At 52.6% G+C, this 12,804-nt stretch overlaps 1 protein-coding gene across 2 annotated transcripts in view; it reads left to right on the top strand.

The window, feature by feature from the left end:
• Positions 1 to 1,046: 1,046 nt before the first annotated feature.
• The window catches only part of LOC116948855 (protein patched homolog 1-like), a 59,325-nt gene continuing 47,567 nt past the window's right edge, over positions 1,047 to 12,804 (top strand). The window contains exon 1 of one of the 2 annotated variants that reach the window (XM_032966022.2): positions 1,047 to 1,146. In XM_032966022.2, the coding sequence (XP_032821913.1) occupies positions 1,111 to 1,146 (36 nt within the window). In that variant the 5' untranslated portion in view covers positions 1,047 to 1,110. Of the gene's footprint in view, positions 1,147 to 9,990; positions 10,571 to 12,804 lie in introns of those variants that run through there. The other variant, XM_032966021.2, reaches the window with a different exon arrangement.

The raw sequence follows: 12,804 nt of genomic DNA, 5'->3' as shown, positions 1-12,804 counted from the left end.
ACATCCCCATCACACACACACACATCCCTATCACACACACACAGATCTCTATCACACACACATCCCTATCACACACACATCCCTATCACACACACACACATCCCTATCACAGCCTCCCATCAGACACAGCAACTACAAATATCTCCGCATAGCCTTTTACAAAGACAAATACACCCCCTGAAGTAGCCTTAACAAACTGTTGGGCCAAGTGCTGTTAGCGACCACCAATTAAGGCCAGCACGGTAGATGAGGTGGGTGGTCAGCACAACACCCGGCCACCTTTGTCTCTCCAGCACTGATGTTTACACCCCGCACCAGGTACTCATTTAAGGATAAGTCTACCTAGGGGAGGCCCAGGACCAGTTCAAATATTGGTAACCGATGTGTGTCGTGAACGCGATAACCACTGCATTACCCGCTCCCCCAGACACACTCATCACGCAACCCACCCCGCATACACCACCACAATTCCCATCACGCGCACCCGTCACACACCGCATCCTCCGTCACACACGTCACCCCACACCTCATCTTCCCCCCCCCCTCCCCCAACACCACCAATCACCAGCACCACCCATCACACGCCGCCACACATCACACCAACTCCCCTTCCATCACCCCCCCGCCCCGCCACGACACACCCCGCCCTGCCCCCACCACCACCACCACCCACCACCACCACCCCACACACCACGCCGCAGTCAAATCCACGTTTTGATGGAAAGAGCGCAGCTACTGTGGTGGAGCGCACAAAGAGCGCAACAATGAGGACAAGCTCCGAGGATTTCACGTTTTCTTAAAAACAAAAGCCGCGGCTGCAAAAAGACAGACGGAGCTCCGGGGGTGAACAAGAGAGCAAGGGGTTTTTGTGCGCGCGAGGTTTTTTTTTTGGTGGGGGGGTGGTGGTGGTGGTGGTTGGTGGGGGGGGCCCCCTGCCAGCGAAGTCCGAGAAGAGGAGCCCAAGTCGAGGAGGCTAGGGAGCGGTGACCCCTGCCGCCGCCGGGGAGCACGGGGGTTGCTCCTCCTGCTGCTGCTGCTGCTACTGCTGCTCCTATCATCATCATCATCGCCCGGGCAAGACGAGGAGAGAGGAGAGAGACGAGGACAACGATGAAATTCTATGAGATCACAGCCGCGCCGTGCGTGGTGAGTGACCCGAACGGTGGCGCCGATGATGTTGAGAATTGTTGCCGGCGGTATTTGGTGATGGCGTTCGTGGCAGTGGTGATGTTGACGATGCTACCGGCGGTGGTGGTGGAGGTGCCGATATAATGTGGGAGATTCTACTGGTGGTGCTGATAGTTTCGAGAAATAATGATGGTGGTCGTGTGGATAATGTTTCTGCCATTGATAACGGTGGTGGTGTTGGTGGTGGTGGTAGTTAGTGGTGGTGCTGTCGACTGTGATGAATGCGTGTGGCTGGTGTTCACAATGATGTCCGTGGTGTTGGTGCTGATAGTGGTGTCACGGGGTGTTGGTAGTGATGGTGGTGACGGTGACAACACTTGGTGTCGATATTGATGGAAGTAGACATGATCAAGAGATCGGTGATTCTGTTGTTTATGGTAATGCTGCTGATGATGATGCTGCTGCTAATGACGGTTCCTATTGAGTGTTGAGGGAGAACACGTGTATGCTACGCTCCTCAATGATCCTGTTCGCGATGCAACTCTGAGACTCCACGCCTCCCCGTGGCCCCTTCTCTGATCGCCCCAAGCTCAGGGGACGGTTGTCACTTTGCTCGCCAGTTGTAATTCATTTGTGGGTATTTATCAATTACTTAATTAGTGGCCATTAATAATAATAATGATGAAAATCAGATGGACACGTGGTGCCTGTGGCGTGGCGAGGGGAGAGAAGGTGCGCGTGAGATTCGGACGTGAACATTCGTGAGATTTATATACGACGGCGTTGTGGCTACTTGCACGTGGAGATGCGTGAGTGGTAATCACAGTGGAGATGCGTGAGTGGTAATCACAGTGGAGATGCGTGAGTGGTAATCACAGTGGAGATGCGTGAGTGGTAATCACAGTGGAGATGCGTGAGTGGTAATCACAGTGGAGATGAGTGAGTGGTAATCACAGTGGAGATGAGTGAGTGGTAATCACAGTGGAGATGCGTGAGTGGTAATCACAGTGGAGATGAGTGAGTGGTAATCACAGTGGAGATGCGTGAGTGGTAATCACAGTGGAGATGCGTGAATGGTAATCGCAATGGAGATGCGTGAGTGGTAATCGCAGTGAAGATGCGTGAGTGGTAATCACAGTGGAGATGCGTGAGTTGAATGTAGAAAAAGCGAGTAGCACAATCGCAGCATCGCCGTTTCTGCACAACATATCATCTGGAACATCAACCATCATCACCGTAATCATCATCTTCAAAGTTAATAGTTGGCATCATCATGACCATTAAATCATACGAATCATGGCCATCGTTAAGAGTAAGTTATTTCCTTTGACGATAAATAAATTGGTGATGATGAAGCTGCGTTAGGAGTGGTACACAATAACACAATCAACAACATCTATAAACTCAACACGAGTGCCAATAATACCTTGGCCTTAAAATAAAACACAATGGGCGACGTTTCGGGCGATGACCCTTCGTCATAGCGTATGCAAATGTTTTGATCATCATCTTTGTCAACACCAAATTGTATCGAGGTCACCATTGTCATCACATTGTAAAGGAAAGTTGCATCGTCATCTAAAAAAACGACCTTTTTATATATATATACACGCATATATATGTAACCTCTCAGCGTGTTTAAAATTCGCGTCAAATGGTGTCGTGACAAGCCACACATGCCCATCATTATTAAGTGTTGTTATCGTGATCAACACCTCGATGACATTTATTTACCGAAATCGTGTCACCTTTGTCAACACCACCGATTGTTATCATCAACCATCATCATCCATTCTCTATTCGCTACTGGATGAAGGCCTACACATCATCATCATCATCACCATTGTCATCACCATTATGATCATCATCATCATGATCGATGTACCTATGTTGAACCTCTTTCGCTCCGCACGGTACCAACCCTGCTTAGTCGAAGGTGCCGTTGCCACCTCGTCCGTTGGCAGAGTGCCCTCTGCGCCACGCAATGCCCCGTGGCGTTGGCATCGTCGCACGCGACCAGAGGAGGAGCGCTGAACGTGACGAGCCTCTGGGTCTCGCGCGCCGTGGATTTGTGATGGAATCGCCTCGCTCTGTCGACCCCTGCAAACGTTGGCAAATCTGCCGCTACATCCGTGAGCAAAGTCGCGCTCATTCATTTTCAACAGTCCCTCCAATTTTAAGCCTCGCACTTTTTTTTACTTTAATTACGCTGCTTTCTCTGCCCTCCCTCCCCTCTCTAGCGGGTCGCGTAAATAATGAAATAATTTCGAAAACGCGCACCTCGTGTTACATAACGCCGCATTTATCATGTAGCTACAAATATAGAAATGGGTTTATGTAGAGAGGGGGGGGGGGGGGGGTTGTTGCTGCTGCTGCAAGTTACACGTGGCTATGCGCGCGTGTAATTTGTATCGTATTTGGGAAATTGGCACGCTAACGGAATCACACGCCAGACATTGTGTAATACAATATCAGTCGCGGCGATTAACATTGCCTCTCGTATTGCATGTAATCACACCGGCCATAAACGAACACAGGACGCTTGGCGTTAATGCGTGATCGTGAGCTTCTCAATGTCCCATTCCGTACGTTTTTTGTTCCACGTGGTGCGGTGGTGCTGGTGGTGCTAACGTGGTGGTGCTGGTGGTGCTAACGTGGTGGTGCTGGTGGTGCTAACGTGGTGGTGCTGGTGGTGCTAACGTGGTGGTGCTGGTGGTGCTAACGTGGTGGTGCTGGTGGTGCTAACGTGGTGGTGCTAGTGGTGTTAACGTGGTGGCGCTGGTGGTGCTAACGTGGTGGTGCTGGTGGTGCTAACGTGGTGGTGGTGCTGGTGGTGGTGACGTGGTGGTGGTGCTGGTGGTGCTAACGTGGTGGTGGTGCTGCTGGTGGTGACGCTGCCGTTAGTGATGGCGACAACTTGTGACGACGGTGCCGTTAGAATGAGAATATTTATATCGACTGGAGGAATCCGACGAGCTACAAAGCTCTTTCACAGCCGTCCAGTTAGTGCGGCTCAGAACGCTACGACAACAAACATAGAGGTGGTGATGGCGGTGGTGGTGCTGGTGGTAGTGCTGCTGCTGCCGGTGGTGGTGGTGGTTGTGATTGTGGTTTTTGATGTTGGAAGTGGTTGGTGATCCTGGTGGTGACTATGCCGCTCATCGTGGTGGTAGGGAGCGAGGGGAGGGTGGGCAGGAGAGACGCGGGGATGGGGGCGGGGGGCGAACGAACGAGGCAACACAGGGATTTAGCCACAACACTGATTTTATTTTTTTAAATCACAGTATCTTAAGAAGAGAAGGACGGCGAATAAGAAGAAGCGAGGCTGCTGGTTGTGTTTGGGGGTGGGGTGGAAGTGTGTGTGGGGGGGGGGGGGTGAGAAAGGAATAGCCCCCCACCCACCCCCTCCCAGCAGCGTTTAGAAATGCAAATACCGAAGACAATTGTGCTTCGACGTAGATTCATAATGCATTGCCCTGGCGGCGTGGGGCGGTCGAGGGGAACGCGGCCACCCACGCGGGTGGGTTGTTCTTACCCCATGCACCCGACAAATTGCTCCGCACAACCCCACCCAGCATCCCTCCCCCAGCGCGCCATCTCCCCGCCCCACCATCACCCACACAACCATCATCCACCATCTCCAACGCGCCCTGCCACGCTCCGCCTTTATCACACGAACCCATTGCCTCCGCTCCTCGCTCTCCCGTTGCGAGATGGGGGGGGAGGTGTAGGATGTGGTGGTGGTGGGGGGGGCAGGAGGCGATGTGCGGCTGATGGGATGGAGGAGGGGGTGTTCGTTGGAGGGAGGGTTGGGGTGTCACAAAAAACATGACAATGAATGGGCAATGCGTGTTGGTAAATGCGGCTGATAAGATCACACGGCGAGCGTGTTAAGTTGAGCCGCGCGCTTCTATACAATACCGATGCCAAAAACGGCGGCGTTGACGGCGCTCGTGTGAATCGTAGTCGTCGCACGGCAAATTAGTAATGCCGTGTTCTCGTGATTTTAAGAAGAAGATTTGTTCTTTTTCCGGGATTGCAAGACGCACCGCGCATCTTGTGCACAGTCGTCAATGCAGTCGATTTATATAAAAGACAAAGACCCCCCCCCCCGTATAGTCTGTAACAGACTGTTGGGAGTGAGGACCTATGATGGCCGGCACGGCACACCAAGGTGCTGCGTGGCCAACACCACGCCCGGCCGCCTTTGTCTCCCCCGGTGCTGACGTTTAACACACCGCGCCAGGCACTCATTTGTGGCTGAGTCGACCTACGGGCAAGCTCTGGACCCTTTCAAATATTCGCCACCGGCGTTGATGTCTCGAGGCACTCGAACTCGAGTCGCCCTGTTTCGGTAGCGCAGTGCGCAAACCACGGCGCTGTCGCTCCCCACACCAAATCCGCTCGCTCACACACGCACGTGGTTGCCGGATTCTAAGACGCGCACCGACCGCTTATTTTAAAACACGGTGGGTGGGGGGGGCAGAGTGTGTCTTGTATTCCGGAGAATACGGTAATAATGCTCGTGTGTAATCACAACGAAGCGGTAACAACAACAACAGCAGTGGTAATGGTGCTGGAGGCACTTTAGTTTGGGTGCCGGGTCACTCCGGCGCGCTCTGTTTATTCCGCTTGTTTACCCAGGCAAGCCTCGCGGAGTCTCAGGACTCCCTTTCGAGGAGGGCCCTGCCAAGGTCTCGCGATGATCGCTTTGTCAGATTCCCATTTTGGAGCAATTCGCTCCAAGTTGGACCGCGCGTCGACCCGGCTCTTAGCGAACGACGTCACGGGTGAGGTGCCACCTGTGGGACACCAAGCTGGCAGGTCCCGAGTCTCCCATCGTACAGGGGTCTCATTCAACCCCTGGGGTCTCATTCACCCCCTTCCACAAGGGGTCCCATTTCTCTAGATGCCAGACAAAACGTTTGGAGAGAGACAGCGGCGTATTCGTTGCGAAACCTCTGCACGTCTCCCGCCAATCTCAATACACCACGCGTTACATCGTCCATCTCCGTGAGCTCTGAGTTGTGGAGCCATCGCTTTAACAATGCCCAATCGCCTGTTGAGAACAATGCGATCTTCTTGTTTCGCACGGTCGACGGATGTTAGACGCAGAGCAAACGACTCAAATTTCACATCCAGGTGTTCAAGCCCAGACGACGGCGTCAGGAGCCGGCGAAGTAGTTGCATCGTCGATGCGATGTCTCCTTCGTATTTGTGGATCGGGCATTGCGTCGTATGACGCTGTGCGGTCTGTTCTGGATGACCACAGTCGCACCACTCACTAATGGAGAGTTTCATTTTAAATGTGTGCATCAGTGTATCCTCATTTGCTGCCACGGTTTGTGCAGCGGATGCGGTTTTTGGGTGGACCATGAGTTTCGCGGAAATTCAAAACCAGGGGATCTTCCGCGTTGGGTCTTTCACAATGTGACGGTGGGTCATTATAAATCAGCGGGGTGTCTCTAAACGTATACTCCTGTGCAAGGCAGAGCACGTTGGCTTGTTATTAACTTATGGGTGCATTTCCACGGGGGTTTTCTCGTTCATTCACATGTGGGGTGGGGGGGGGGGGTCGCGTCTTCCGCAAGGAGATCTTAATACAAGGTGGGGAGAGGGGGGGGGTCGTTTTTGGAAGGGGAGTCAGTCCCCCTTGTTCCGCGAGGGGGGTCTCATCCGCGCGGGGTTCAGCGACGCTAGGGGTCGCTCGCCATCCGCCGAGGGCTCACCAGGAGCGGTGCGCGCAAGGGATTCTGACCTCCCCGCCCGCCCGCCCGCCCCTTCGAGGGGGGTCCCTGGTTCAGAGTGAACCTCGTGCGAATGTGTCACAGGATGGGTAGCGGCAGACGGACAAAGCGCGACACTAACCCCCTCCGTGTGTCTGTGGAAGTTAACAATGGTAACGTTGGCCCACTCGCCATTGTTTAACGTTTCTGTTTGGCTACAATAACAGCGATTGCGCCTCCATGAATTCAGCTTCAGCTGTTTGTTTGTAGCCACGCATCGCTTTCATTCTCCTCTACGCGCCCAGCCAACTGTGTGTGCATCCGCCGCTGAACGAAGGTCTCCCCAAGCCGTGTGCATTATTTGACCATACTTCACCACGCTGGTCGATACGGGTTGATGATGATGAAGGCGTGAGAGTACAGTGCAACAGTGTACTGACCTGCTACGAACCGCGTAGCCTCGCAACAGCCTATAACACCTGTAAATGCATGGTTGTAGCCACCCATCCAAGGACTATCCAGGCGCTTAGCTTGGCGATATCGGGTGCATTCCTGGCTGTTTGGTCATGGCCTCATCAATATCTCAAATTAATTGGATTCGGGGATTAATTCAACTCTGAGCCGGCGTGTGTAGAGCGATCCCTCTGCTCGGCATTTACATTCACCGGCTGCGCTCTCCAAATTCGCCCTCGTTCCAAATGGTATCTGTCAATTATGTTGCGTGTTGCCTTGTCTATGGGGTATACTTGAACAATGGCAGTAACCCATGGAAGTCGGATTTAGTTTTAAATCGACGCGTACAGCGGCCTGGCCGAAACACACGAGGTTCAAGCCCGCACACGGGAACCGAATTTCAACGCAAGCAAAAGTCTTTATTTTTACTCAGAGCCAGAATTTCAAGTCGTGAACATGCAAACCGGTGTTAGGTACAACTTATAATACTGTTACGAAGGTATTGGTTATGAATCAAAAAGGCATGTCGATCAGGCAATTACCTGTATGTAAAAGCAATCAACATGACACCAATGTCAAACGTAGTTAAGTGAATACAGACTCGATGCCACGGTCTGGTTGTCCTTAGTCGCAGTCGACCATCAGACGACTTCTCTAGCTTTCAGGAGTCTTTGGCGCACGACTTACTAGCATCACGACCAATGTATACACATTTTTATTTATTACATTTCTTGTCCCGACCTCTCCCGTGAGAAAGAGACCTGTAACTCTTCCTCCCTTTCTCTCTCCACCTCGCTTCTGTGAGACAATGGAGGCAGCTAACAACATTAATTGGACCTCCACAGTTTCGCCATCATTCCCTCCTCCTCCTCCTTTGGTGATAAAGGGTGGGTGGCTTTGCGTGCTGTGTGACCTCGTGTGTGCTGCACCGCGCCTGGCACGGCGCAGCTGATCGCCGCAACGAGCACGTCGAGTTAGACTCTTGCCTGTGGTGCCAAGCGCCTGAACAAGAGAACACATACTCTATACTCAAACAAACATTCATAATTTAAAATTGTACTCATCATTTGTGATCAGCATGAAAATACATTATGATTGAGACAATTCGTATTTAATCCCGTTTAACAGTAAATGTGGTTTTGTTGTGTATATATGGGTATTTCTACGACAACACACGCACTGTGTGCTTGGAAAATGGTTTGGCCATGCTGTTGCGTTGGCATGAACACAAACAACACAACAACTCAATAACCACTCATTTTAATTTTCCTTTGAAGGCAGTGTTATTGGCGGATGTGTTTGACTTTCGTGAATATATTGGGGAGCGGTGGCGCCGTGGTTTGCACACCACGCTAATGCGCCTGCTGGGCTTCCAGCATCAGCATATTTATTTATCCTGGAGGAATCCGATGGGCTATAAAGCTTCTTTTTTGTCCACATATGTCCGGTAGTTCCAGCAAGATATGAATATCTCGGCTGACTGGGGTCACCGGGGTTCACAATGGGATGGGGAACGTCCCACGGGTTTTCTGAAAGACGGAGATGTTTTCATTCATCAGCCACCGCTGGTGTCGGCGTGCTGCGATTTATGCGCTGTGTGTTTTTGACAGCGATGCCCAGATCGGTCTAAATGCATATTCCGATCCTGATTCTGACTGTGATTGGGTGACGTGCGCGTTCAGTGGATCATTGCCGCTTTAAGAAGAATGAAAAGTCATCGAGTTTCAAATTAATTTGGTGGAAAAATATCCTAAGTATTTCGTCTCTCACCGTCCTTACGATTTTACAAGCAACAGTTTATTTGATTGTAAACTGCACTTTACCTGAATATAATAACAGTGAATTGGACAGTCGATAAATGTCAATCGGTAACTGAACCGGTCCTGTCCCACCTCTACGTTGACTCAGCCTCAAATTAGTAGACTACTCGGGAGTGGTGCTGGCCTACACCTCCCCCTCGTGCGCGGTTCTAACCTTAATAGGCGCTCGCTAACATCGCTTACCACTGCAGTCTATAATCTATAGGGGAGAGGTGGAATTTTAGTGTTCACGATTAAACAAAATCGTGATACTGCGTTGGCAGCGGTGCACAAAGCACAAATAACAAACGAAAGCCCCACCACATTCGTCATTAACACCGCTCTAATCGTAATATATAATAGGCGACGTTTCGGGCAATAGCCCTTCTCCATAGCAGAAGCATATCTGCGTGTTCGCAGTTCCCTGAGCCCAGCCAGGGAGCGGAGAAGAGAGCGCAAAGCGAACGCCTCGCGTGCGCTGCGCCTCCAGTTTCCCCTCCTCCCGCGAGCGCGTGTGTTGCGATGCTGGAGTTCATGCATGCCTTCCTCGGCCCACCTCCCACCCCACCTCCTCCCTCCCTGCCTGCCTACCCCCCTCCAGCATCCCTCCTCCCTCCCTGCCTTCCCCCCCACCTCCTCCGCGGAGCGCACACGCAGTCGCGCGCGTCCACTCCCGAGCTGGGTGGTCGCTCCCTAATAATAGCTCATGTTTGCTGAGTAATTTGCTTCAACCCTCGCTCCCCCCAAAGCCTCCCTCCGGCCAATGGGAGCGAGGCGAGGGCGGTGGGGCTGGGACGCTCAATGAAGCCCGAGGGCGGGCCGGGGGATCGGGGGGGGGGTTGCGGGGTGGGGGGTTGGGGAGGGGGGGAGGGAGCCCCTTTTCCAAATGAATCGCCCCGTGGATCACCCATTGAGCCGCGTTCGGCAGCAGCAACAACAGCCTCAGCAGCAGCAGCGGAGGCAGCGACGATGTCTGCGAGGCGGACTCTGAGCGACTCCAAACCGCGGGGACTCTTATGCTAGCGTTGTGATACGTTCTCGGAGTCACCCGTGCGGACACGTAGACACACGTGTGTTGTTCACACGTGTATTTGTCGTTGTTTTTTTTCTTCTTCTTCTTTCGAGTAGTATTCTTGTAAACTATAAGCGCCGGGTGTAGCATCGCCTCTCTGTGCGCGAAGCACGCGCGCGTGCGTAACGCAACGGGACTCTCGCGCTCCCGGACCGGTCCACCGCCACCGCTCATGCCCTGCCGAGGCACGGGTTGCGCTGGCTTCCTGCGCCTGCACGAGGCTCTTTGATGGGAATTAAAGTTCGGGAGCCGTGCGCCATCACCACCATCATCACCACTGCCGCGCACCCGACCCCGACATGGACACTCAGCGGCCGGCGGAGGCGGGCGGGCCGCGCCGGTACCAGGAGGCCGCCGGTGCGCCACCACCACCACCGCCGTCATCCTACAAGGTGCCTGGCGCCGCACCGCGTGTAGAAGTTGGCGCTCGCTACGGCTCCTCGGGTTGATGTTCGCGGAGAGGGATAGGAGGACGGCGAACTCGGCCGTTGAAGGGGACCCAGGGTTTGCTTCTGCGGGGTTTGCGTAAAAAAGTTTCGGTGCGCGGTTCGGATGAGCCGAGCGCCGCGGTGGCTTCCGGGGTGAGGGGTATAGGTCTCGGGGTGAAGAGCTCGGGGCTTAGGGGTGAGGAGCCCCGTGGCTCAGGGGTCTGACCCGGGGAGGAGCGGTGGAGACTGTGCTGGGGATGAGGGGGTCCCAGCCCCGGGGTTCTCGGTTCCAGAGCCGCGTGCAAAAAGTTGCCTGCATCGCTGTTCCGCGTAGAGGTTCGTGCTGAAAGTGAGGGAGTGTGTGAATGAGTGTGAGTGAATGAGTGTGCGTGCGAGACAGAGTGTGTGAATGAGTGTGCGTGCGAGAGTGTGTGAATGAGAGTGTGTGAATGAGAGTGTGTGCGAGACAGAGTGTGTGAATGAGAGTGTGTGCGAGACAGAGTGTGTGAATGAGTGTGCGTGCGAGAGAGAGTGTGTGAATGAGAGTGTGAGAGTATGTGCGAGACAGAGTGTGTGAATGAGTGTGTGAGAGTGTGTGAATGAGTGTGTGTGAACGGGTATGACAGTGAGCAAGAGCATGTAAGAGTGAGCGTGCGATATCGTGATTGCGACAGAGTGCCTGCATACATGTTTGTCCGTGCGTATTTGCGAGTCGGAGTTAATTATGTAGAATAGGTATATATGTTAATATTGAGCGAGTGAACGTGAGTGTATGTAACTCTGTATGTGGATTAACGAGATGCTTGAACTTTTGTGAGTGTGAGAGATTGTGTGGGGAGCGGTGGTTTAGTGATTAACGCGTTGCGATACAAACCTCGCGACCGCATTTTCATTCCCGTCGGATGATTATCTGAACCGGTACTGGGCCTCCCCTAGGTCGACTCAGTCTCAAATGAGTACCTGGTGCGATGTGTAAATATCGCTACCCACCCCCTCGTGTGCCGTTCCGACCATCACAGGTGCTCTCTAACAGCTCTTGCCCCAAAAGTCTGTTAAGGCTACACGGGGGATCTTCGTGTTGCTAAATGAACGTGAGAGTGTGGAGATGAATGAGTGAGCGTGCGTGTGATTGACAGTACAGTATCTGTATGTGTGTTAACGATTGTTTATTTTGATACATCACTATTTTTCACGTGATCTGCGTGCCTTACGTAAGAGATGATAGCTAACGGCACTTGCTCCGACGAATCTGTGTGTCTATAGGGGTATATTTTGCCTTATCTTTGAGCGTCTATATACCTGTGTTTGAAAGAGTGTGAACGTGTTGGCGAACGAGTTCGAGTGAATGAGAGTGAATGTTGTTTGTGGATGTACGAGTGAGCGTGAATATGGGCAGCTATTGGTTGTGGCACTGCGCTACGGATCCGGCTACCTGAATTCAATTCGTCGGTGACAGCTGCGAGTGATATCAGAACCCTGGTCCTGTGCCTCTCGTCTGTTGTCTTAGCCTTACATAAGTACATGATGCCGGTTATAAATATCGGCACAAAGGCGGCCGGGCGAGGTGTTGGTCTCATCTCGTGCGCTGTTCCGGACCTTAATAGGTGCTCTCTAACTGCACTTGCCCCAACAGCCCAATGTTCCGCAGCACGATGGATGCTTGCATTTTTCATTGTATCTGCAAATGTGTGTGCGAGTGTGTGGCTTGAACGTTGGTGATCTCGTAAGCGTGTGTTATTACACATGTCAAAATGTGTATACATTAGAACACGCTTGTGTGTATGAATGCGCGTGCGCATTCGGTGTGACTGTTCCACGCGCGTGCGTGCGACGGTGCGCGCGCGCGTGTGTGCGTGGGAATGTTACTGAACGAGTGTGCCTTTGGAAGAGCGCGTGTTGGTGAACGTTGCGGCCTTCGTAGGTTCTCGCTCACAGCACTCGCCCCAAACAGTCCTGTAAGGCTGTGTGTCTGTGGCGGCGTCTTTGTCATTGTCTCTGTCGGCGAATGAGTGCGCGTGTAAATGTCAGTTTAGCATCATTGTTGTGTTGGCGTGTATACATCTGAGTGTGAGAATGCAACTCGTTACATGAATGAGTGTGTGATTGTGCGTGTGTCTTTGAGCAGGAATGCTTGTTGTATGAGAACGTGTGTGCCTGTGTCTTCAGTACGAGTTTGTGTATTGGTGTGAGACGTGAGA

This window comes from Petromyzon marinus, chromosome 35 (genome assembly GCF_048934315.1).
Source record: "Petromyzon marinus isolate PM22_M1 ecotype Great Lakes invasive population chromosome 35, UKy_Petmar_22M1.pri1.0, whole genome shotgun sequence".
Lineage (NCBI taxonomy): Eukaryota > Metazoa > Chordata > Hyperoartia > Petromyzontiformes > Petromyzontidae > Petromyzon > Petromyzon marinus.
This window is presented reverse-complemented; position numbering and strand designations above follow the sequence as displayed.